The sequence below is a fragment of the Prionailurus viverrinus genome, chromosome E1 (genome assembly GCF_022837055.1).
Source record: "Prionailurus viverrinus isolate Anna chromosome E1, UM_Priviv_1.0, whole genome shotgun sequence".
NCBI lineage: Eukaryota > Metazoa > Chordata > Mammalia > Carnivora > Felidae > Prionailurus > Prionailurus viverrinus.
The window spans coordinates 35,381,535-35,408,064 of record NC_062574.1 but is presented as its reverse complement, the minus strand read 5'-3'; the positions used below and the strand labels follow the sequence as shown (position 1 = coordinate 35,408,064).

At 49.6% G+C, this 26,530-nt stretch overlaps 1 protein-coding gene across 7 annotated transcripts; it reads left to right on the top strand.

Annotated features, from left to right (window-relative positions):
* Window positions 1–1,415: 1,415 nt before the first annotated feature.
* GOSR2 (golgi SNAP receptor complex member 2) lies at window positions 1,416–25,522 on the top strand. Of its 7 annotated transcripts, XR_007146943.1 has the most exons (8): window positions 1,417–1,550; window positions 7,826–7,890; window positions 9,645–9,753; window positions 10,573–10,705; window positions 13,114–13,254; window positions 16,455–16,666; window positions 24,762–24,985; window positions 25,122–25,522. XR_007146943.1 is itself a non-coding variant. In XM_047833181.1 (6 exons), the coding sequence occupies exons 1-6, from the start codon at window positions 1,522–1,524 to the stop codon at window positions 16,614–16,616; spliced, it is 636 nt and encodes a 211-aa protein (XP_047689137.1). In that variant the 5' UTR covers window positions 1,417–1,521; the 3' UTR covers window positions 16,617–17,515. The 7 variants fall into 7 exon arrangements, 4 of the variants coding, with proteins under 4 accessions (XP_047689139.1, XP_047689137.1, XP_047689138.1 ...); XR_007146944.1 differs by lacking the exon at window positions 24,762–24,985; XR_007146942.1 differs by lacking the exons at window positions 24,762–24,985; window positions 25,122–25,522 and adding an exon at window positions 17,814–18,537.
* Window positions 25,523–26,530: the final 1,008 nt, after the last annotated feature.

The window sequence follows — 26,530 nt, the reverse complement described above, 5'->3', positions numbered from 1 at the left end:
GAAGAGCAAAATATTGGCATAAAAATTCTTTGAGAAAATTTAAAATTTCTATCCAACCTCTAAAGGCTTCTAACTACTTATAGAATTAAAAAAGAAACCTATAAATAAAAATCTAAGCATGACATTTAAGATCCCCCATGATCTGGCTCCAGCTCTCCTTCTAACACTATTACTGCCCCCAAGCCCCCTAAACCCAGCCACAGAAGGTCTATGTTCTTTCCCGCTTTTTTCCTTTTCTCAAGCTATCCCCTCAGCTTCAAATGCCCTTCCCTTCATCTCCATTAGGCCATCAAGATCAACATTTACAGAGTAGTGAGCTTGTGTAAGATACTGTTAAAACTCTATTGATTCTTGAAGGCCCCATTCATAGGCTGTTTAGTCCATGAACCCTTCTTTTCTCCAGAATATCAATTCTAGTACTTACTCGACCTGATAATGTTGCTTGAGGGCGTGACTAACCCTCTCAACAGGCTATGAGAGATGAGAGATTTGAGGGTTGTATTACTTGTATTCCTCCTCCAATATCCGTGCCTGGTAATAGCAGGTGCTCATCAATAAATATTAGAATAAGTGGGAAAATGTTAGGGAAAGAATGTACATGGGTGGACGGTCTCTTAGGACACAGGACTGGGTGGGCTCCAGGATACAGGAAAATAAAAGCATCAACTTGTCAAAGGAAGAGGAACATCTCCTCCCTTGGGAGGAACTGCAGATAAGCCTGGAGGGTGGACATGGGTTAGGTCCACGTGGAGAGACCGAAGCGTCCAAATCCTTCAAGTCTTAACTCAAATGCCACTTCCTACATTAAGTCTTTCCTGAATCTCCGACGGGGCTGACCCTAGCTCGGCTGTCTCTTTGGACTTTCTCCCTTGCAGCTGTTTATTTGTACCCTTATCTCACTTCCTTTCCTAGACCGCGACCTCTCTTGAGGGCAAGAGGAACCCGGTTTCCCCACAGCACACAAGACACGGTTACCACTCATTCATTGGGAGTTTATTGGAAGGATAAATGGGGGGGGGGGGGGTAGTAACCGGACATATTTGACATAGGAGATGCTTGCGCACAAGAGCCCAGCGGAGCGCAAGCTCCAGACCCACAACTGAGCAGTTTACTGGGAAGCAGAGCGAGAACAGCCCCCCAGCCTGCCTCCGCTGGGGAATGGCAGGTGTCCACCAGCTCTCCTGCAGCTTTGCTCTGAGGACCTCACGTCCCTACTTCTCCGACTGCCCTTGTCAACGCCTGACTCGATGCCGAAGCCCGCCCCCCCCACCCACAACTATGTTTCCTCGTCCCCGATCTGCGGCAGTGCCTCTGACTACCCTTAGCCTTTTTGTCCGGGCCTCTTCTCCCGTCGCCCTCCTCTTCTGTCTCCATCACCACCGGCAGGGCGCGCGCCGGGGCAGCCCTGGCGGGCAGGAGGGGGCGGGTCCTGCGACCGGAAGCCGGTAGCCGGAAGCCGGAAGGGGGGCCGTGAGGACGTGTTCCAAGGAAGCCAGGGCCGGACCCGGCGGGGCCGGCGACATGGAGCCGCTGTACCAGCAAACGCACAAGTGAGGGCCGCGTCGGGGCACGGGCGGGGGCGCAGCCAGGCTGGGCGAGGCCGGCTCCCCTGGCTGGGGCCTCGGGCGCCCGCCAGTGTGGAGGCCGAGTCCTTCCGCCGGGGCGCTGCCGGGGGCGGCTCGGAAGTTCTGTCCCTGGCGGGATGCCCAAGTCAGCGGCGGATGGAGGGTCCGGCCTGATGCGTGGGGACGTTGGGCCGGACGGCTCATGGGATCTTCGAGGCCGCGACTACCTGCTAAGTAGACTAGGTGAAGGGAAAGTCACACTTACAGATTATAAATTGTTTGTCCAGCACCTGCCAACTCACTGCTCTGGGTTGGTAGAGATGGTGGGAGTCAGGGCCCCTACACCTAGTTTACTATTCACTTGGAGAGCCCAGGGACGTCCGAAAAAAATCTAAGGTGTGGCAGGATTGGATGGAGTGTAAATGAACAATACAAACGGAATCTTCTTTAGTTTAGAAAGATCCATCATTGAGCTAAGGTCGTCAGAATAAGTTTCATTGTAACTCACAGCTCCTAAATGACGTCGGCCCCAACTCTTGATTGACACTAATCTGTTGTTGCTGCTACACTTTTTTTCCCTTTTCTTTTGACTTGGTTTATACTAGAGACCATGATGAAGTGTTTGGTTTGAGTGCAAATATAAAACCTGCTTTGTAACAGTTTTAAAACGACAGAATTTGCTCTTACCCTGGGAGCCCTATTCTCATATAAAAATTATAAGGGACGGGTCGCCTGTGTGGCTCAGTCGGTTGGACATCTGACTCTTGATCTCAGCTCACGACTTGATCTCTGGGTGGTGAGTTCAAGCCCTGCGTTAAGCTTCAAGCTGGGCGTGGAGACTACTTTAGAAAAAAATTTTTCTATCTATATATATGATGGAACTTAAATAATCAGACCTGTGAGTCCATTGGAAAAGGAATGAAATAGAATTATTTTTGTGTTACTAAGAAAGGACAGATCTTTTAGTGTGTCTTTCCCCTGAAGTATTGAACCAGTCCTGGGAGTTCTGGTTCTAGACTTCTTTTTCTGATCTATAAAATGTTAGTTTGGAGCTCATAAACTTTGAGGCTCCTTTCAGCTTCATGATACTGGTGATTGAGTGTCTTAAAAGGAAACACACAATCCTGCGAGCGTCAGCAATTAACTTTTGCAGTTGCAGAAATTAATGATTGAGGCTGAATTGACACAACAGTAACTGAGCATCTTAATTTTACTGGAACTTTGAACCCACTTTGTGGTTATCTCTGGCCATGTCCCTGACAGTACATTGGAATGAAATCAGTACTTGAAAGTTCTGTATCTTGAAAAGTCCTTCTTAACTGCCTGAGCAATGAGTGGGGGAGGGAAGGGAGGTGAAAATCAGAATAAACATTTTATGCTTAAGTAATACTGCATTAGGATGAACTTTATAGATGAATAAGTGGCCAGGCTTCTATTTTTGATATTCAAGTGGTTGTAGAGGTGTCTGTATTTGTCCCCTGTATAGTCTAGGATCACTCAGTGCCCTGGGCCTTATTATCTCTGGAGAGTCTTTTCGGTTTTAATTTTTTTAAAAAATATTTATTTTTGAGAATTAGAGTGTGAGTGGGGGAGGGGGAGAGAGAGAGAGGGAGCCACAGAGTCCGAAGCAGGCTCTAGGCTCCAAGCTGTCAGCACAGAGCCCAAAGCGGGGCTCGAACCCACGAATCGTGGGATCATGACCTGAGCTAAAGCCGGACCCTTAGCCGACTAAGCCACCTAGGTCCCTCTATCCCTAGAGCTTCCGATTCAGTAGGTCTGGAGCACAAGAAGCTCTATTTTTAACAAGCTCTCCAAGTGATTTTGGTGAGCAGCTGGGTGTGAAAACTGTTACCTTATCTGAAGACCAGTTTTTCCTTTTTTTGATTTTGCCTTCTGGTGAGAGGCTAAATGTAGAAGCGGCAAGGTGGGTGAGGTGAAAATGACCAGATGGTTCCCACTACTTTTAAGTAAAGCAAAAACAACCACAAATGTTTGTATGATGCCGTAAAGGTTACACGGCAATTTCATATCGCATTTGGATCTATGAGCCTTTAAATAATTGTGATTATTTATTCATGTGTGTACCCTGTTTTGTCGGAGACTGAGGCACCAAGGAGTTAAATGGCTTGTTCCTGGTTCCTCAGCCAGTCCATAGTGGGACCAGAACTTGCAACCAGTATCTTTTAACTCTAAAACTGTTCCCTGCTCGTAGGGGTCAGAGGCAGCATGGATACAAAATAGGTGTATATGAAAGGATGAGAGTAGTTCCATGGACTTTTAAAAAGCAATTTCATTTCTACAGACTGGATTTATTTGTTTGTTTGTTTGTTTGTTTGTTTGTTTGTTTTCAGTCAGCAACAGTGACCTTGTTTTCTTACTATTAGGTCTCTCTGCTTGGTGATGTTATTACCTAAGCCCACCACGGACCCCATGTTGGACAGGGCTAAGACTTCTGGTTTCTAGTGTCCACCTCCCCCCGCCCGCCCGCCCCAAGTCCTGCCTGTGCATCACCTGTTCCTTATTGGCTTCAAGTGTGTTGTCTGAATTCCCAGTTCGGTTTAAAACAGGCTTGCCGCATGGTAGTCCCCCCTATGCCATGCTTACTTGCTTTGTTGTTTTGCATTTGATTTCCTCCCAGGCATGAAATGTAGAGATTGGAATCATTTTCTTGGCCGTATCTCTTCTAGTTCATTCAAAGCATTCGGAGCTTAGGTGGGAGAAGTCAGTATTGTTTCCCTGCAACTTTAAAGTTTGTCCATTTTGACTTAGAAAACGGTATAAGCCACCTGAAGGGTGTTTATAGGGTGAGTGTTGCCATCATCTCTCACCCTGTCCTCATAGACTTTAAAAATTGGAAGGGACTGGCAAAATCTTCCATTCCAACTCCCTGTAGTCAGGAAGACCCTTTATAAAACCCGAAGTAGTTCATGTACCCTGTGTTTAAACATGCAGGAGCTCTTTTTCTTCTTCCTTTTTTTCTTTTTTTTTAAGTTTAGAGAGAGAAAGAACACGAGTTGGGGGGCGGTGTACAGAGAGAGGGAGAACCCCAAGCAGGCTCCCAGCTGTCAGCGCAGAGCCTGCCCGACACGGGGCTCGAACCCATGAACCATGAGATCATGACCTGAGCCTACCAAGAGTCGACGCTCAACTGACTGAGCCACCCAGGCGCCCCCCTTCTTCCTTTGCTTGAAGAGAGAGAGTTCATAATTATTCTGGGGTTTTTGTGGGGAGGGGCATGTTGAGCTGAAAGCTACCCTCTTGAATGGGGCTCTTGGTTCTGGCTCTCCCTTCAGGAGCCGCAGTGGAGAATGAGCCCATTCCTCTGCCTATGTCAGCTCTACGTATTTGAAAAGCACCAGCTGCCCCATTTTAATGGAGTTCTTTTTTCTTTTTTCTCTTTTCTTTTCTTTTCTTTTCTTTTCTTTTCTTTTCTTTTCTCAGAGGCTTATTATCACTAGCTCTTTTGACCATTCCTCTTCATGACTTGACTTCTAGACTCTTTCCCGGTCATCCTCTTCATCCATCTTCCGTCAGGGGAAGTCTTTAATAGGGGCCTTTAACAGACAGCTCCCAGGATGGAATGCCGCTTGATATTGTACATTGGGGACTTTTAAAAAAAGTCTTAAGTGGGAATGCTTTTCATCCCTGACAAATTTCATCTTACTATTTTAGCCTAAATGAAAATATTACTATTTGTTTTGTGGTACAACATCCTAACCTAGGCTCATTATAGCACAGAGTGATGTGCAAATGTCATCAACGTAAGTTGGTTTGTTAAAAAATCTTGAACAAAACGTAGAGCTGAAGGCAGTCCTGTGGTAGAATGCTGGAAATCTTTGCTAGCATCCCTTGGGTACCATTATTTAGCCTGCCATGAAGCCCTCGTCCTTAAAGTTTAAAGTATTTGTCGATCCGTGGGGGAAATGTACTATCTCATTACTTTGACTTTGCATTCTTCTGATTACTAGTCAAGTGGAATAATAGATACAGATACAGATGTAGATATGGCTATAGATATAGATATGTTTGGGTTTTCTTTTCTGTCGTTTGCTCTTTGCCCATTTTACAAAAGTGCTGTGACTTTTCCTGTTGATTTGCAGCATTTTTTAATATACTCTAGACATTAGTCCTTTCTTATCTGCCGCGGGTATCTTCCAGTCTCTGCCTGTCTTTTTATTTTATGTTTTTAGAGCGTCTTTGGTGTAGACAGGTTTTTTGTTTTAATGTAGTCAAATTGACGAGCCTTGTGGTGTGTGTGGTTTGGGGGACAGTATTGTTTTTTGCCTTGTTTAGAAAATTCTTCTTCAACCTGAAGTCATAGTATGCATTCCTGTATTTTCTCCAGAAAATGTTAAAGCCTTGCCTTTTACATTTGGGCTTTAAACCATCTTGCGTTTCTTTTTGTGTCTGGACTCTATTCTTTGCTCCTGGGTCAGGGTTAGGGTTTGTCTGTCTCTGCACTTCAATGATGTTGTTTTGTTTGGTTTTGTGTTGTTATTATGGCCTTGTCATAAGTCCTCATAGCAGGTGGACCAGGTCATCCCTCTCATACTTGATTCAGAGTTGTCTTGGATACTCTTTGCCCCCTGCCCCCCTCCCTTTTTTTCTTCTGTTCCCGTTCCTGTCAATACTGCTAATTTTCACATTTGCTCTATGAAGCTGCCATTGACAACTTACCTCACGGCCTGCGTGCAGGCCTTCGGGAAAATCCTAATTGTCTTCCCATCGGCGTCGCCGTGCAGTCCTCTTGCTGTCTCTGTGGTTACCCTGACCCAGATGTTGGTTAACTCAAGCTGTGTTCCTCCATCTACCTCCGTACCTCCACGTGCTCTACACTATCAGGACCTATCTTACTGGAGGAGCAGTCTGGTCCCTCCATCTCTAGTGGTGATTTCTAGTTTCCTTACGGGGCCGTGGGTCTTACCCAGGTGCGCTCAGACTCAGTAGAGCGCTGGCCTTGCTTCTGGTGCCGTGGGTCATGTTTAGAGTCCGCAGGAAAGCCCTGGAAAAGACAAGACAGAGTTGAAACCCAGTTTGGGCTTCTGGCTTGCATTGGTAAATTTGGGTTCACAGATTGTGGTGCCCATGGTGGAGGCTGGTTGCTGACCTTTCCCTCAAGGGTTGGAGGTGATATAGTTGCTCAGCAGACTGCTTTCCTGTGGCTCTGATGTGAGAGACCGGAAGCACCAGGAGCCCGTTGTTGGGGTAGCATAGGCAGTGTTCCAGAACTGATCGCAGGCGACTGCTAGGAAGGGCCCTGGGGGTGACCTTGGTCAAGCCCCGAGGAGCCTCCGGAGAGCACGCTAGAGCCCGCCATCTGAGACCACGCTGGGGAGCCAGGGTACGGTGTCGCATTTCCCAATGAGGTGGCACTCGCCTGGGATTGCCAGGGAAAGGCCTTCACCGGACGGGACATCCCCGTCTTTCAGGACCTTCCTCTGATAGTTTTCTCGCACTGAGCGCCTCATCCCTTCTCCCCTCCGACCCCTACTCGCTTCCGGGCAGGCCCACCTGCTTGTAGTCCACGTGCCTTTTTGCCGATCCTTTTCTTCATCTCTTCCCTCATCAGGTCAAGCTTCCGTCTTCAGAGTGCTCTTTAGAACTCACTTGACGCCACCGGGTTCCGCCAGCTTTTACTCTTATTTTCTTAGGTTTCCTTGGCACCACGCCACTGCGCGTAGCCCCTCGGCTTCCTTTTTGTTTACACTCACATGTAGTGATGTTGCCCTAAATCTTCTTGGGACTTGTCATGTCTCTCTGGCCTGTCATTCCTAATTACATTGTTTCTCAAGGACAAGGATTATATCTTTCTTGCCCTTTGACTCTCCCTAGTACAGACCAGCGCTCAGCACATCGGGTCAAAGAACAGAGAGTGGGATTGGCTGGGTCCGGATTGAGGTTTATCACTTGCTGTGTGACCTTGAACAAGTTACATAACCTTTCTGGGCTTCGGTTGTCTTATTTATAAAACGAAGATGATAATGGTCCTTTCCGCATAGGGTTATTGACTTTGCAGAATGTCTCCGATGTGGCAGGCACTTAGTAAGCGCCGCCTGTTAGTGTTCTTATTAATATTCATGGTAAAATATTAGAAACCAGGCCAAAACATGTGGCCTAAAGTGCCGCTTAACAAAGTTTACAGTTCAGTGATGCTGTCGATTTAAATCAGTTACACGTTGGCATCAGAAAATTTGTCTTTCCTGACCGAAGCACTGTCGATGACTCCTGTCTCACTCATTTCCTCTCTCTTCGTTTGATAGGCAGGTCCACGAGATCCAGTCTCACATGGGACGCCTGGAGACCGCGGACAAGCAGTCTCTGCACCGTGAGTAATTAACTATGGAGAGCAGAGTCCTTTCTCCTGACGACACGATGCTAATGGGCTGGGTTTCCTGACCGCCTTGCTGCCTCAGGGGCTTAATGATTCCATGCCGAAGGAGTTCTGTTGTTAGGGGTGGACAGAAAAACCCTCTGGCAAAGCCTCTGACTTCTCTCATTGCGCCCCGTGGAATCCCACAGGCCTTATCCCCCATTACCCCTCAACTCACCCTGACAGGGCCCTATGGGAATGGGCCTCCTCTCCTCTGTCTTAATCTAATTACCGAGCCCTGGGAGGAATGTACTCCGTACAAATTCAGAGATGTTTAACTGGAATTGGTCATTTCTTCTGAGCTGAGAACTGTGGCTTTTTAGGAGGATTATTCAGAAACAAAGAGCAATATTAATTAGTGTAGTTCCCACACTGTGGTTTCATTTGAGAAGAGTGCTGCTTTTTGTTTTACAGTTTTCTGTTGGCCAGAAAAGGTCCTTTCTCTGAGCTGGCCACAACAGATGCCACTGGTTACCCACACGTTGCTGAAGCCACCCGTTCACCTCCCCGCTTGGCTGTCGCTATGCCCTTTTCTGTTTGCTCATGCCTCCTTTTTGGAGCGTCAAAAGCATCTCTTTTCTGGGTTCTGTGCCCCACCCTGTTCTAATCTAGAGTGCATATGTTAGCTGCTGCAGGTTGGCCTAGGAGGGTCACGTTGCTTCTTTACTGTCTTGTCTTTATTGGGCAAGAAGCAATCTGGGTACCTTTTTTTTTTTTTGTTAATGTTTGTTTGTTTGTTTATTTATTTATTTATTTGAGAGAGAGAGCACACAAGCAGGGGAGGGGCAGAGAGAGAGGGAGAGAGAGAGAATCCCAAACAGGCTCTGAGCTGTCAGAGACCCTGGTGTGGGGCTCGATCCCACGAACCGTGACACCGCAACCTGTGCTGAAATCAGCAGTCGGGCGCAGTCGGATGCTTAACCGACTGAGCCACCCAGACGCCCCCCTGGGTGCCCTTTTTGTACACGGTTTAGTTCCTATCCATCTGCTTTGTTTGCCTTCCCAGCAGTCTCACTGTCACATGATTAGAAATGGAAAAGAGGTCATGTTGACTGTTTATCAAGAGGGATGAGGAAAATGACTGTATTTATCATATCTTTACCTCTGTGGATTCTTTCCTGGGCCTTTCCTAGTGATATTCAGTCTATTTTGGGGATTCCAGCATCAGCCTGCCCGTCCTTATGGAAAGCCTCAAGGGAGCTCTTCTCTGTGTTTCACACACTAATCTTCCCCTTTGTGCTTTTTTTTCTTTTAACCTCATTACTGTAGGGAATTCAATTGGCAGCCTTCTTACTAGATATTTATAACTCGTATCTGAGAATAATCTCAAAGGAAAAGAGACCTCATTCTGTTTCAGAAGATACTGCATTTTGCTTAAAATATTTTATTTGGACAACCCAAATATTCATTTTATTTTCTAAAGGCAGGAAATTTATTTGTGCGGATTTATCTGTAGCTTTTTAAACAATTGGCATTGCTGTGACATTAACAGCTACATGTATATATGCGTGTGTGTGTTTAGAACAACATTTACAGAATCAGTATCACTTGAATTTTTTTCCATTATTCAGTACGATATGCGTTTTTCTCCTTTTCGAATGGGTTTCTTTGAATTTATTGGATATGGAAAAAGACATGTTTATTGTATCATTCTAATTTAAGCTCACTGTCTCTTTTCCAGCAATTACTCTTTTTTCTCTTTTGTGCAGTAGTAGAAAACGAAATCCAAGCAAGCATTGACCAGATATTCAGCCATCTAGAACGTCTGGAGATTCTGTCCAGCAAGGAGCCCCCGAACAAAAGACAGAATGCCAAACTGTGAGTGTTGTGACGCCTCTTGTCCAGGGGAGGCTGTCAGATATTCTGAAAATCCATTTACACATTGAAAAACTGAGACTCTGTGAAGATGAAGTCCCCCTAAAGGGCACGGTTTCGTTTCAGTGATATTTCCTCAAAATAAAAAGCCTGTGAGGCTAGGGGCTCAGAAGCCTGTGTCTCCTTACATTGGGTCATTTTGAAATTTTGCCTCCAATACCGTTTTCTGGCCAGACCCGTGGCCTTACTTGAAGCCTCCAGCAGCCAGGGAGGTGTGCACTGCCCTCTGGTTCCTGCTGCATTCTTGGATTGAGATGAAATCTTGCCCTTAATCACTTCAATCAGCCGATTTATAATGAAATACTGATCTAACATTTGATACTCCGCCATGAAATTCAAATGAAAACCCTCACCACCTCCAGCCCAGCCCCTGCTCCCAAAAGTTCTTATGAAACTTTGTTGTTGCTTTACTCGAAAGGTGCCCTTGGGCTCCTTCTTGAAAAGCGATATAATCCATGGCAGGTCAGGGAGAGGTCCTTGAGCCTGCTTCCTGTCACCTGTTCCCTGTCATGCATCCAGAATCAGAGACCAGCAGATGCTTAAGTAAAGCTGTTGGGATCTCTTGTGCTACAACCGTACTTGAACCACAGGCCGCTTCTTTATTTTCAACATCAGTGATCAAAATCAGATCATTTTGGTGGGGACAGCATGCAGTGGTGTAGGGAGAAGTAAGGAAGCATCTTTCTTGAATACGAAGGCTGGCCGCTCAAAATGTGCGGCCCTGGGTTTCTGGAATGTAATCTCTGTCTCCATCAATTCCAGTCGTGTTGACCAGTTAAAGTATGATGTCCAGCACCTGCAGACTGCTCTCAGAAACTTCCAGCATCGGCGATACGCAAGGGAGCAGCAGGAGAGACAGCGAGAGGAACTTCTGTCTCGAACCTTCACCACTAACGTAAGCCAGGCTCCTGGTTGGGGGGCGGGAGGGGGTGGGGGGGCAGTGTCTACAGGCACTCGGCAGCTCGTCGCCACTGAAACTCGGGTCCTGGAGCTTCATCTTTGTAGGGGGTGTCCGAAGCCGATCGACTGGAAGTAACAGTGGGCTTTGTGCCTTGCCACAGACACTAGACCTAGACAGGGAACCTCCTTCTCTAACACGAAAACCCGAAGTGGAAGCAGTTAAATTGAAGGAGTGGGCAGGGGTGAAAATGACCTGGGTTTGACTGAGAGGTGGAAGTTCACCTGGTGGAAACGGTTTCTGATCAGATAGAGACAGATGATGAGAACTGAAACCATTTGTCATGAGGGGCAGCATTTCAAAGCTGCCTGCAGGCACTCGCCATCGTGCTGTGTATGTGTGTGGTTCCCGTGTCAGATGCCTTAAAATGGTTTTGCCCCAAATCTGAGCAGCAATTTGGAGGAATTTGTTAACAGGTCTTTTGTTTTGGATGGATTGCTTGACTTGAGCCTGTTCGAAAGTGGCCTGGTTGGTTTGCATGTTTGGTTTTTGGGAGACCCTTGCCCCTGCCCCTCGGTCTTAATAGGATCCATTCCTGCACATGGCTGTTGATGGCTAGAGGACACACTGGCCTTTTTCAGGTCCCTTATAATGTATTTCCACCAAGTGAGGTGGGTTTTGGGTTGTTTTGTTTTAACAGAGAGGTTCATTTTCTAAAGAGGTCTTAGCTCTCTAAGCCTGCCATCAGAATTCAAATCAGCCCACGTTTCACAGATGCTTAAGTCTCTCTGCTGTGTCCACACTTGCAGCAAATTTCCCTGAGTGTTTCAGAATGTGCCTGTGTAGTTTCTGCTTCTCTAGAGTAAGCAGTCAAGTAACACTGATTAACAATTCAGAAGTGTGATGAGGACGTGTTGGAGGCATAGTGGTAGGCACAGCTGTCTGTCTTCCTTCCTTCCTTCCTTCCTTCCTTCCTTCCTTCCTTCCTTCCTTTCGGTAGTTTCAAGTTTTCATAGCTGCCTTTCAAAAGCGTAATGAACTCTACAACACGCCAAAAGGTGTGTGGGCTTTTGATCGCTGTGGCATTGGGTACTCAAACCTCTTTTAGGTCAGGGATGGTCGCTCAGAATTCTTTTGTTTGCATATCAGCTCGGTGCAGTGCTCTGCACACAGTGCCCCTTAATCAAAGTTGACTTTGCCAAATGAACTTCTTGGCGGTCACTCTGTGAGCTGGAACTATGATATGTTTTTCTGAGTGATAATGCCCAATTAGGTCTACCCTTTCAGGCGGAAGGGTAAGAACGATTTGTATACAGAAGGCACTCAATAAACGCTTGTCGAATGAAGAGAAGCCTCTCTTTGATTCATTCAAACACTGGAGTCTTGTGACCCACGGAGCATTAGCTGTATGCAGAACATTGTTGAAGATGCTGAGAGTAAAGCTTGTGAAAAAGTGAAAAGCTGTGGTCCCCGCCTGCTTCTCGAAACGCTCCCGTGTTAGCAGGGGGCACTGAGAGCAGGTGCATGAAAAGTGATTCTGAACGTATGCAGCAAGGAAGAGGTGGTTGAACCTCTTCGTGGTGATTGAAAGAGGGGAGAATGACCGTGCATGGCAGAAGAATGTGCGATTGTCGGGAGGCGGGAAAGAAGGGAACTATGGCCAGTCCTGACTGCCTTCTGTATCCAGTCCGCTTCTGGTGTAAACTTAGAGCCCTGAGGCCAGTCTCAGTGTTTCTTCCCACAGGATGGTTAAGAGGGCCGGCTCTGCACTCAGTAAGTAGTGAGATGCAGGCCCCGCTGGACTGAACAGCTCTGTGTGATCTTAGACCTCTCTGAGCTTCAGTTTCTTCACCTCTAAAATGGGGATAGTACAGTAACTGTGTTATAACGTTAGGATAAGGATTAAGTGAGCTTAGGGTAATGGGCATCAGGGTGGAAAGTACTTGATCGGTGTCAGTTTTTTTCTTCCTTCATTTCTTTACAGCCCTTTCTGGACCGCTGAGGAGAATTGTCCCATCCCGACTACCCATTAGGCCTTCGTCTCCTTTGTCCTTAGTCAGACTCCGTCTAAGTGCAGCGACAGCTGTAGATAAAACAGCTGCAGAACAAAAGCAAACCTGTAATACTGTGTTAAGGGAAAGCCAAGGAAAGGAACATTTGGAACAAGCTAAGTTAATAGGGGAGTAGTCAGAGAAAGCCTTCAGGAGAAGCCCAGCAAGACCTTGCAGGACTGATGTTCCTTCTTAAGTGGTGGTCATGGTGGAGAGGCAGGAATTCACAGGCCGTGTGTATCTGGCTGTCTCTCTGGCTTGGCCTTGGCCGACAGGCGGAGCAGTCAGACCCGCTGGGACCCCAGGAGCTGACCAGGCGGCAGAGCTAATCCTGTGCCTGCGTCTCTTTCACAGGACTCTGACACGACCATCCCAATGGATAGCTCGCTGCATTTCAACTCCTCCCTCCAGAAAATTCACCATGGCATGGACGACCTCATCGGAGGCGGGCACAGTATTCTGGACGGACTGAGGGCCCAGAGACTGACCTTGAAGGTGGGGGCTTTTCTGGGGGACAGGGAGGAGGCCCTTCGTTCTGGCCTCATCCACCAGTTGGGTACCCGCGTTGACGTCTTGGTTACGTATCCTCGCGTTTTGTTATTTTGGTGGTGAGACAGAGCCCTGAGTCTGGGGTCCTTTCTTTTGGAGCTGAAGTATGAGGAGTCCACAAGTGACCATCTTCCCTTCGCCCGCAGCTGCTACTTGTGCTTGCAACGAGCCATAATTTGGCATCACTTGGTATCTGGGTCTTTTTCCGTTTACTGAACTTACCATGAAAGTGGCTGCTACGATAGGCACCACTAAGACCAAGAAATCCCACAACTGCCGAAATTACAGAATGCACGATCCTGAGAAGGCACACGTGGCCACACGTGGCCCCTCGCCCTCACGTGGTTTCCTGGAGAGCCCCTCCTGCCGACCACCTGATAGCCGAGACCTTTTGTGCTCTTGTAACTGAGCCCCTGTGGGCGGGGCCGGAGGGCTGCCTGGGTTGACTAGCCGCAGGCACAGAAGGGTTTCTAGAGCATCTGGGCTGGCCCGTAGCAGCTGCCCTCTCCGTAGTCCCAGGTATTCCTAGAAGCCCCGCCCCACTGGCCGAGGCTCAAACCCCCTGGGAGTGGTTTACAGAAACATTACACAGATTCTGATGTCAGTCATGATGTTTCAGCCTCAGCCCTTTTCCTGTATCAGCTCTAATGGATAATGGGGTGTGGGCTGTGCCTATTATCAGGGTGTGGTCCCCTGTGAACGCAGCACTCCCAGCCACTGAGCTGTGAGAAACAGTCACTCGGAAGTGTGAGATTTATCTTAGTTTTTGTTGGACCGCGTTGAGCCCGTCAGCCCCGCGGGACTTCAGTACATTGCTGCACAGCCCCTGCCGTCGTCACCAGGGAGAAGGTCAGGCAGCCCGCAAGTGACCCTCACGCCCTGCTGCCGGCCGTGGTGCTTCTGGTGGTCTGGAAGTGTGTCTCCAACAGCTTCGCGGGTGCCCCTCTTTCTGAACGCCCACCTGCTGTAATCTGAACTGATACGTGATGATTAATCTGCCCTTTCTTTAGAAAATTGCCCATATCTCGGGAAAACAGTAAAACCCTTTTAGGACAAGCCTCCCCGTGTCGCACTGACGTCGACCCGGTGGGGGGTTAGAGCTTATTGCGAAAGCGAATGTTCGCTTCCTATCAAAGTCTGATATCACTGCGGAGTCTCAGCAGCATCTGCCCCTGTGCTGTCCCCAGGAGGACGCGCAGGGCAGCCCAGTGAGGCGGTTGGGGTCGGAACGTGAGGTTTCTAATTCAGTTTCCTCTGTACACCTGCTGCTACCTACCCGCCTTTTGGTCTTGATTCTCTCCATCCTCCTCCCACCCCACTCCTGCCTAAACCATTAAAAGGAGTGAAGTTGCTGGGCCGTGGCTGGGGGAAATTTGTGGCTGGAAAGGAATACATTTTTTGAAATTTATGTTAATTTTCAGGTGATTTTAGAAGCTGGGTACTTGTATTACATGCAGGGATGAAATAATCTGCCTTCAGAGCTAAGCAGAATCTTTTTTTTTTTTTTTTTTTAGAGTATACTTATAATTTACTTAGGGTGTGCGTGCAAGTAGGGGAGGAGCAGAGAGAGACAGACTCCCAAGCAGGCCCCGAGGTGTCAGCGCAGAGCCCGGTGTGGGGCTCGATCTCACAAACCGCGAGATCGTGACCTGAGCCGAGATCACGAGGCAGACGCTTAACTGATTGAGCCACCCAGGCGCCCCAGAGCTAACCAGAATCTTTAGCAAGAGCCTAAATTTCACCATCACTGTCGTTGCAAAAACATGTCTCTGGCCTCCGCTGGCAACGGTAAAGTTTGACCTGAAAGATCTCTTCCGGGGAGGCTTGTTCGTCACTGGGCTGAACCCAGGGTTCGAGTGCCTGTCCGTGATGCCTCGTGCTGTTTTCACTTCTGCCTCTTCTGTCTTGCTCGTTAATGTGTTGTTCATTTAGAAACTGAATGTGGGGCATTAGGTTAGATGCCGTCCATCCTGATGGGCCACGTGTGTGGAAGCGAGTTGGGGTCTGCCCAGCATCTGTTTATACTTGCCACTTCGTGAGCAGTCAAGTGTTCTTAAGAACAAAAATTGGAAAGCAGAGAGGAAGGGCAGGCTGAGTGCTGTGGGCTGTTGATTTAGGAGTAAAATACTCTTTTGGTCTTGATGGCACGTATACAAGGGGTCATTGCGTTGGTGACGGTCATTCCACGTCACCCGCTTCAGACCCTCTCGCGAACATGGACATTGACCCACACGTTAGACGCAGCAGAATCCCACTGTGTTCCACACAGTGAACGGGCCGATAGCCAGGATTTTGGGGTCAGGGAGCAGAGGAAAAGTTTTCTGAGGTTTCCTTTTTTAAAAATATGTAAAACATTCTCATTTTAAAATTTTCTCTTGAGGTGTAACGTACATACGGTAGGTGTACGGATCTAATTCGTGCGGGTCCTTGAATTTGGACAGATGCATATACCTTTGTGACTCACACTGCTGTCAAGACGTAGACCATCCTCATTGCCCCCGGACAATCCCTCATGCTTTCCCAGCCAGCCTGCCTGCCTGCCTTCCAGGCAACCACCGTTCTGATTTATCTCACTGTAGAGTAGCTTTGCCTGTTAGTGGACTTCATATAAATGTATTACCAAGAGCAGCTTCTTCCTCTCGGGAATGTTTTCCAGGCTCATTCATACTGTTCCAAGTTGGTAATTAGGTCCTTTTTATTGCCAAGTAGTATATCCCATTGTACAGATACACTATAAGTGGTCTATCCATTCTCTGGTGGATGTACACCTGGGTTGTTTCATTCTGCTGTGTTTTCCTTTCAAAGCTTTATGTTTAATTCTGTGATCCATCTCAAATTAATTTTTGTGTATGATATGAACTGAGGATCTTCTTACAGACATGTGTATGGTACATATGAGACATGTATGTATATGTGTCCACGATATATATATGTACCAGGGTCCATCATTCCTGCACATTTGTGGAAAAGGCTTTTCTTTCCTCCTTGCTTTGCTCCGGTACCTTGATCAAAAGTCATTTGACCACAGAGTGGATTGATGCTGCTTATGCTTTTAGGTATGACCAAGAGACTGTCTCTAGGAGAAGTCCCATTCCTTGGCAAAAGGAGCTGACCTTTGTGTTTCCCTCTTTTCTCGTCCGCTCCAGGGGACTCAGAAGAAGATCCTTGACATTGCCAACATGCTGGGCTTGTCCAACACCGTGATGCGGCTCACTGAGAAGCGGGCTTTCCAGGACAAGTACTTCATGATCGGTGGCATGCTTCTCACCTGTGTGGTCATGTTCCTCGTGGTGCAGTACCTGACATGAGCCAGCCCCGCCCCGCGGCTGAGCGTCGTTCCCACCGTGCGAGAGTCTGTGTGAGTGTGTGTGCGTGAAAGAGAGAGGGGGGCCCAGAGGCTGCCTTCTTAAATGTATGCCCTTCTTAACTGTGAAGACCACTGGGAGTCATCGTGATCTGTAACGTAGCAGGCGTTTCAGACCTGCTCTGTTTCCTGTAACACCTTGGAGGGGAAGCGAATGCTACCAAGATGCATGGTCCTAAGGAAATGAGAGTATCTCCTCTCTCTCTCGCTCTCGCTCTGTCTCGCCCTCTCTCGCCCTCACTAGGGGTGGAAGTGATGTAAGGGTAAGGGGTGAAGAAAGAAGAGGGAGGGAAAGAATGGTTTTGCTGTTCTTGTCCACGTAGCTGATGCTCGCCCAGGGAAGGCTTTCAATAGCGAGCCTTGCACATAGGACCATTCACTTTGGCATCATTTGGCCTCTCTGGCTCCTCGCGGATAACCCAGCGCAGAAGCCAAAAGGAGGGGAAAGAGGCCTGCTTTCCTGCGTCATTATAACAGATGGATTTCCATGGTCTTGTGCCCCCTCCCCCCAGTGACATGCAGATGACTAATTGCTGGTACTTGTCACCCTTCCCTGGAAGCCACTACCTAGAGGAAGCAGAGGCACCGATGCCACTGCAGACAGCGAGTAAGATTTTCCACATTAGGGCCGTTGGGTGTTTCTCCTTCTAAAGCGAGGCCAGTGTTATTCCCTGAGTGTTCAGTCTTGAGGCTGAAGACCCCCATCACTGATTTTTTTCCCAGTGGTGAACAGAATGATTGGCTTCTGTGGTTCTAGGACTGGCCTGGCATCCTGCCTGGGCTCTGGTGGGCCTTTGGCCCGGAGAACATTGCCGTGATGTGTCCATTACAGAATCTCCTCTAGTTTTGGTGTCTGATGCTTTGCTCTCTTTCCTCCCCTGAAATCCATTAGCAGCTGCCAGCCAAGCCCCCATTCCACCCAGCCGGTGTGGGCTGACACCACCCTGGAGACGTCCCGGGTGTCCTGAGAGTCTCTGATCTCAGGGACCAGGGACTTTTCCCTTCTCTGACCAACCCCAGATTAAGGCTGTACCAGTACCTTGTGCGTTGTGGAATTTATCATAAAGCCAGCCTCTCTGTTGCGATCGAGCGCTGCGAATCCTAGAAAGACTTGGTTAGCATGTGTTTTCATCTGTCACAGGCCCTACAGCTGTAGGCTCAGTGGCCTTATGGCAAGACAAAACAATCTCAGAATTTCTCAGAAGAACTGGAAACCTGGTCAGTATTAACTCCACCTGTGATCGTCGTGCTCCGCCTACTTCGTGTGTTTATTTTTTGTCACTTGGACTGTCTTCGGTCTTCTTTCCCTTTTCTGTGTGTCCCATCCCACCTCCCTTAGTTACTTCCCACCTGTTGCTGGAGCAATATTGGTCTTTTCTGGCATACCTTCTGGTGAACGTTTCTTAATGGTCGCAGATCTTTTAACGGGAGTTTCCTGGGTGCCGATTTCACACTTGGTGGGCTTTCTGTCGCTGCTTCCCCTCTGGGCTGAACAGGGACCGTGGCTTTCCAAGGAAGGGGGAATCTATGACTCCATCATGAAAGGATTGAGGGCCTTGCCGGAGTGAGAACGGTGGACTGAAGGGTATACAGAGGGGTCAAGGTGTCTTCCGACCTAGGTCTGGTTTTGGGGAGGTGAAATTTCCATCACCCCTGGCACCCCTGTCAGCGCAGGGATCTCTGCAGTCCATAAAAAGGGTTCCAAAAAATGGATTTTTAAATTGTGCAGACCCGTTGTCCTATCCCCTGGGCATCTGAGGATCCTGCCAGAGATCGTATTTCAGAGGAAGGTATATATATATATATATATATATATATATATATATATATATATATACACACACACACACACACACACACATATACATACATATTTCTGTATATATACACATATATACGTATATATATTTATATACGTATATATATGTATATATATAAATATAACGTATATATATACATATATATACGTGTGTGTGTGTGTGTGTGTGTGTGTGTGTGTGTGTATAATATACCTTCCTCTGAAGGTATATTATATATATATGGAGCAACTAAGCCATGTGGGCCTGAACTCTAGGGGGCAGAAACTAGCACCCCGCCCTCCATTGATTGATGTGATCTGTCTATTTGTAGCATATATCAGTGTATTTCCACACTTGTCTTTATAGCGATTGCTGGTCTTGATGAACCAGGAGAAGGCTTTCTATCCTGCTGTACCTTCAGAGCCATTCTCCTTGCTTTGTAATGAAAGTTATGCAGGCAATTCGTGGGTCTTTACCACTTGGGGCTAGGGAACAGCAGCCAGTGTGTCTGGAGATGGCCTGAGCTGGCTTTCAGTGTCCTGTGAGAAACATACCTCGGCCTAACGGGGGTTCTACTGTTTCTACAGCACCAACGCCCTCCCTCCCCCCTCCCCCCCCCAGAGTGTAGGGAAGGGTTCCAGGCCAAGGAAAGAGCACCATCTAGTGGACCTGGGGTGAAGTCTTAGGTCATGCTGGTGCAAGAAGCTCCGGTGCACAGCATCTGTGACCTTGTGCAGGATTTGGGTGCACCTGTTGCAGATGAAGACAGGTGGGTTGTCAAGGAACTTGGGAATATCTTCATTCCATGGAAGTTTCCTCCAGGTATGACCACCTTAGGAAAGACCAAACTCAGAAGACCCCAGTAAGTTGGGGAGTCTTGATTTTATAGGAGGCTTCACTACTGGGTTTTTACCAGTCTTTTGCCCTAATGAATTTAAGTGGGTGTGAATTGCAGATTTGGAGTTACACCCATTGTTTTGGAAACACATCAGTTAAATAAAGTTGAGAGTTATTTTATTTAGGAAATTCTATTTTGTAACTAAAACAAACGTTTTTTTGTGTCTAGGCCAGAGATTCTCAAACACTGCTCCATAGCCAGGGGCTAGGCTGGCTGCCTTAGAAGCAGCTGGGAAACTTTTTTAAAATTAGATTCATGGGCTTATCCCAAACCTAATTTTTTATTTTTTATTTTTTTTAACGTTTTTTCATTTTTGAGAGCATGGGTGCAGGGGGCAGAGAGAGAGAGGAGACCCAGAATCTGAAGCAGGCTCCGAGCTGTCAGCACAGAGCCCGACGTGGGGCTCGAACTCACAAATGGTGAGATCATGACCTGAGCCGAAGTCAGGCGCTTAACCGACTGAGCCACCCAGGCGTCCCCAAACCTTTTAAATTAGTGTTTTTTTGAGTCTCTAAGGTAATTCTGATGTGTGTATTTTCTTGTCTTTTAGACAGAAGGCTTTTGTCTTAAAGATGATATCATTTGAAAATCTACGCTTAACTAGCTGGGCATATATATGTAAGAGCAAAACTTATCAAGTCCAAAATAAAGTCTTACTTGTTTATATCCTATCTGATTCCAGAAAAGATTTGAAGAGGCTTATAGGAAGTAACTAAAACAGTGAAATAGGAAGAAATAAGGACCAAGAACAAATCAGAGCAGAATGTCATTACCAAGAAAAAGTAACCCAAATGCAAGTCATGAAACCCTTTCAAAACTGTTCTGGGCTTAGTTTTGAGCCCCAGCAGCTGAAGCAAAGAGAAACATGGTCTGTTACTGTCTAACTGGGGGATTGGGGGTGTCCTTTCCTCAGAGGAAAACCCTTAATACCTCTTGCTTGTCTGTGGCCCTTCATGGAAGTCAGGTATGATTAGTCTCCTGGGCCGTCCCTCTGCCCTTCACAAACCCTCTGAATCAGGTTCTGTGTTATCCCCATGGTACAAGTGGCCGAGTTGTAGTGACTTTCTCTAGGCCCCATTGGGAGTCCTGGAGGAGCCTGCTGTCTAGCTTCATAGCCCAAGCTCATAACCATAGCACTGAGGTGCCTCCCGTGCCCGGGATGAGGGGCAGGAGATGGAGGGCGATATGCCTGGATTGAGTATAGGCTGTAGGGCACTTGTGCCTCACCCAGCAGGTTCTCTGCCCTGAACTATTTTCCTAATTGAAAGAGAGATTTGTGGGGGAAGCTTCTGGAGGTGGAGGATGGGAGCTGGACTCAAGCATTGCCACTAGGGGGCGGCATAACCCCATCTGTGGCTGGTGCCAGAGGCCTGGCTGATTTGGAAGAGGAGGAACCCACTGCAGGCTTGAGTCGGTTCCTTTTAGATGCAAAATTGCCTGTGAATCAGGTTCTGGGCTGTTCCTTGAGGCTCTCAGGAAAAGACTGAACCTGACCTGAAACTTGTTAGTTCTGATTTTCAGACTCCCCTTCTGCCTCGTCTTTCCCTCTGCATGTGGGCATATCGCACACAAGCATGGAAAACGTTTATCAAAGTGTGTGTTCATTCCTACTCCCCTTTTTGTGTCCTTTCATTTCACATGGCACAGTGGGGAGGAGGAGGGAGGTGGACGGGGGGGTTGGGGGGGGGGCTCTAGTGCAATTGGTAAGTTTCCTGCTGGAGGACCCCTCTGAACAGGTCCTCCAACCTTGGCTTTACATTGGAACTCCTTCCGGAGCTTTTAGAAATACCCATGTGTGGGTTTTACCCTGATCTATTCTGATTTCATTGGCCTGGGGCGCACCCTGAGCATGAGGAGTTTTAAGGGTTGTCCCAGCGATTGTCATGTGTAGACAAGGGTGAGAAAGACTGTTCGAACACTCAAACGTTCTACACAAGGTGAGGCTGTTCCCCACGAACTTCCCTGAAGTCCCCTGCCACACCAGGGGAACCACTGCCCTGACCGGCTGGGATGGGCTTGGGGAGGGTGGAAGCTTAATTCTCCCCTGGGGGGGGGGGGGCCACATCCTTCCTGGCCAGTCTACACGCGCAGACACACACCCCCACTGACTGATGCCTCTGTGTCTGCTGAATAAAGCACTGTAGTGTGACAGGCCAGCCTCATCGCCACCTCTGGTGCACCGCTCAGCCCTCCCCCCCGCCCCCCTCCCCACTTCGTCCTCCTTGGACTGCTGGGCCTGAGAACATCCCATACTCTTGCACACATCTGCACCTGTGCACAAGGTGTTTCCTCCGGGGTGTGTCACAGACACCCCCATAACCCAGGTCACCTCCAGGAACCCTGCCCCCCCCCCCATACCTCTGGCGTTGCGTTCCCTGGGGAACAATGGTCGCTTACGTGTGTCTCCGCTACACAGGGACTTCATGCATCCTGTGCACCTAACAGGCGTTCGGTAGCTATTGGGGTCGATGGCCTGCAGGAGGGCACCTGATGAGCCCAGCCCATGCAGGTAACAGACTTCTGAGAAATGGGTACAATTGTTCAGCAAAGCTTTTGTGGCCAGGCTAGGAGGAAGCCAGAAGGTTCAAGGCCACTGATGCCACTAGCCGTGTGCTATGGCTGAGGTAACAGGAGAAGAGACATGGGACTTCGTGAGGAGAAATGCACCAACGAGGACCGTTTGGGGAGAGATTAGTAGGGTGAATAGTTCATCCTGGCCTTAAAACTGGAAGTCCTGGGGCCCCTGGGTGGCTCAGTCAGTAGAGCTTCCAACTCTTGATTTCGGCTCAGGTCATGATCTCACAGTTCGTGGGATCAAACCCTTGTGTTGGGCTTCGCGCTGGCAGTGCGAGCCTGCTCGGGATTCTCTCTTTCTCCCTCTCTCTCTTCCCCTCCGCTGCTGGCACAGTCGTGCTCTGTCTCGCGCGCGCACGTGCAGTTAAAACAAGCTGGAAGTTCTGACTCCTCTTCAGGCTGGAGTCAATGAGGATGGTTGGCCATCCTAGCGAAGGGTGCCCTCAGCGGCTAAGACAGTCCTGACAAATGCAGACAGAGTACCCAGGAATAGGGCACTGGGACCTTGGAGGCTGGCCTCTGACCTAGCGACTCCACAAGTGGGGGCTCCTCCGCCCCCCTCCCCGTCTCCTGGGATGCCTCCTGGAGAGCTGACCTGGCCCTCCCAGCTCCTCAGTCTGGGGGATCTTGCCCCCAGAGCTTCTGAGCTGCTTGATCTGGGGCGTGGCCTGGGTCTCAGTGTCTGTGTGAATTTTCCATGCGAGTCTCCTGTGTTGCCAGGGTTGAGACCACTGCCCCAGTGCCTCCCAGGTGTGGTTGGTTGCTGTTCCCATCTAACCGGAAAGACGGGAACTCACAGGAAGCAACCAGAGGACAAAGTGACCTGCAGAATCCAGGTTAAGGGACAAGAGTCTAGAGAGCCTGTCACAGTGGGCTAACTAGGAGCTGCTTTCAGGGAGAGTGAGGTGGGGGCCTCAGGAGCTGGAGAGGTCACGCAGGGCACTGGTAATGAACTCTGACCAGCATTCAGGTGCCGAGAGGGCTGACGGGGCTGATGTGCCTTTGTGTGCTTGACTCACAGCTCCCAGCAAAAGTGCTGCTCACAGACCCAGGAAGCCTGAGGTGGGGCTGAATGGCTGGTGGGTAGTAAGTCATCAGAGACGAACGGTGTGCACTGTGCAGACGGGAGGCCACCCGCTCCCTCCCTTCCCTGTCCAGCCAGGACTGTGGATTCCTCGTTCTTTGCCCCCAGGACCGCGGGGGCAGGGCCCACCCACCCTCTGGCCCTGTTCTTGGCATGCATGCCCCACTAAGAGTGTCTCGTGCCCAGGGCGTGGTGCGGGGACGGAGAAAGGGTATCCGGGGGCTGGGCCTCTGTAGGAGGGAAGAAGAATCACCACCGCCCCTCAGATCTCTCCATATCCGTGTGAATACCAAAAGGCAAAACCCTGAACCCACCCGAGGGTTGTCCAAGTTCTTGTTGCTGTATGCAAAGGGTGGGTGTAAAGTCAGTGTCCATGAGGATTCTTCCAGGAAACCATTTCTTCCTTCCCCCACTACTCCTTTGGCAGAGGGCAGCCTCTCTCACCACATCCCAGGGGCTCTGGGGGACTCTTGGAAAGCAGTCTCCAGAGCTGAATTCCAGAATGGAAGTCATGGCCGCCTCCTTGGATGCAAAAACACCTTGGAATAAATGTTCTGAGGTCACCCTCAGAACATTGGAGGGAACAGCACTTCATTAAAGATGTGGAAGGCCTAAGACATTCACTTAAGGGGAAAAAAGGAAGAGCTCAGTCCTAGTATTGTACCCTCTTAACGTGAGAAGTCAATTTAATAATGACAAGAGATGTCATGGGGCAGTGATAGGTGCCAAGCAAGTGGGGTAGACACCAGAGACCGAGTTCAGAGGACTGAGTTCATCCAGATGGGGAGTTAGGGGCATGTGCACTTTCTGGGGCTGTGGTACTGACTGGCCTTCCTGGGGGAAATCAGGGAGGGGAGCGCCCTTTTCAGCTGGCTGGGTTTGGGTGTCCTGTGGAAAGAGTGGGGAGGTACTGGGGGGAAGCAGGAAAGGGGATGATGGAGGAAGGCCAGGAGGTGCTGGTGTGAGCGCCATGTAGGGACCCCTAGCTGTCGTCCTGCGACCAGAAATGTCAGAAGGAGCCCTGCTCGTGCCCTGGACTCTGGACCCAGGAGCCCCTGCCCAGTGAAGAGGGGTGCACGCTCCTAAGTGAACAGGGGTGTGTGTTCCTAAGACAGCCTCACCATGAGGGGCTGGTATAAGTCTGCTGGGGACTCTGGGTGGCCAGTCTCAGGAGCCCCCAGCCACCTGGGCTCCACCTTGACCTGGCGAAACCACCGGATGGACTTGGGTAAGGGGGGCTGGCACTGCCGCGTTCCCTAAGAACCCCCCCCCCCCCCCCCCCAGCTCATTGCTTGGTGCTGACCTGCAGAGGAGGCCCAGGGGAGAAGCTGTCAGTCTGGGGCAAGGTACGGACAAGCTCATCTCTGCTGAGAGGGCAGGGACCCCAGACGCGATCTTCTGAGAGGCAACATGGTGTGGTGGGGAGGGTGGGCTGCAGATGGCAGGCGTGGCTGACAATCTTGGCTTTTCCACTCTTAGCAAGGGTAACCTAGGGCCTAGTCGTGCTCACCCATCTCTGGGTGTGTATGATGGGAGTAATGATAATACCTAATGGTGGTTCATATGCCCACACTTGGAACCTTGCCGGCCAGTGGAAGTGATTTGTAAGGAGGCAGAAGAGCTTAAGTGATGAAATCAAACGGTCCTGGGTATGCAGCTGGGCCCCATCCCTTACTAATGGTGGGACCCCGCGCAAGTCACGTGAACCAAAGCCTCTGTTCTCTTACCTTCCAGGGGTAAATGGTGCCCATCTCACAGGCCGGCTGGGAGCCCGTGAACACTGCAGTGTATATAAAGTGCCCGCTGCACAGGCTGGGACATAGAAAGACAGCGGCTGTCTTTGGTGCCATTAATCAGCCTTGCTGAGTCTGGGCGCTTCTTCGACGTGATGTGGTGGTGAGGCAGGGATCTGACACCTCTGAAGAAAGTACCTCCAGTTGCCCTGGTTTTGTGAATAGGTATAACATTGTGGACATGCTATTGAGTTTGGTATCAGAAGACCTGAATTCAAATCCCCACTTTATTACTTACTAGTGCTCACCGCCACCGCCTCCCCCTCCCCCCCCCCCCCCCCCGTCTCTTTCTCCACCTCAGTATCCTCACGTGTGAAGTGGGGATGGTAATAATGACCTTCCTCAGAATCGCAGCGAGGACAAAACGACCAGGCACGTGCACCAGCGAGGATGCTCCGGATCGCGGGAACCGGCAGCCCCAATTCCAACCAGCCAAGCAGTAAGAACTTGCAGAGCTGGGACAGGCTGCGAGGTTGATTCAGGGCTCCGTGCCCTCGGGCATCAAGGGCAGGCTTGGGACTGTCTCGGTTCCCTGAGGACAGTGGGACTCTGGGGAAGGGATGTAAGAGAGGGGAGAGGGATGGTTGAGAGGTCAGACTGGGATTGCTTCCTGCTACAGTTCATTCATTTATTTGCTCAATAAACGCTCCTTGAGCCCCCACTGTGTACCCATCATGGGCTGGGCCCTGGAGTGCAACACGAGTTAAGGAGGCCCCACCTGCATTAGTGACCTGTTGTCGTGTAACCAGTCATCAGGACACAGGGGCTTAAAACGACAATACTCTGTTGTTACACCTCCTGGTTTCTAACAGTCTGGACTTAGGACAGGGCATGGCTGGGATGGGTCACCTCTGCTCCATGATGCTAGAGCCTCAGCCGGAAGATTCCACGGCCGGGGAGGAGAATCATCTGGAGATTCACTCCCATGTCTGGTGCTTGATGTCCGCTGCGCTCCTTAGCTGGGGCTGTCCATTGGAACCTCTACACAAGGCTTCCTCGAAGCCTCATGTTCCAAGAGTGAGTGGCCCAAGAGAGAGAGAGCCAGGTGGAGCTGCATCCTTTCTGTGGCCAAGCCTTGGAAGTCACAGGACATCTTTCTGCAGTCTCAAGCCTCCCCCCCACTCCCCCACAGTGTGTCATCCATCAGCCACAGTGTGACGAAAGAGCAGGTGGGGTGGGATAAACCCATGGGTGTGGCCATCTCAGGGAAGCACAGTCGGCCACACTCACCTTGAACAACGTGCCCATCTAGCTCACAACAGTAAAATACTCACCATAGGTACCAGGTAGCATCTACTCGCTGGGGGAAGCAATGGCACCGAATCCCTGGATGAGTCAGATTTGACCAGGTGCAGCTTGGGAGGAAGGTCTCCGAGGGAACAGTGTGAGCAAAGGGGTGTGCCCTAGTGGGGGCAGGGCTCTGGCTTGGGCTTGAAGGCCAGGTACGGGGTATCTGAAAGCAGGTTCATTACTCTCTGCCCTGCTCCGTTCCCCACCCCTCTGCACAGGAGAACGTCCCTCTGTGTGCTCAGACGCCCCTGAGCTCGGGGGCAGGATGGCCCTGAGCAGCAGAGGCTGGCAGGATGGGGGCCGCCCCGGCATCTTGCCTGTCTCAGACCGTGTGCGGCAGCCTGGGAAAGTCCTGGGCTTGTCTCTGGGCGCGGGGGTGGGGATGGGGGACGGGTACCCTGTGCCACGGCAGGTCAGTTC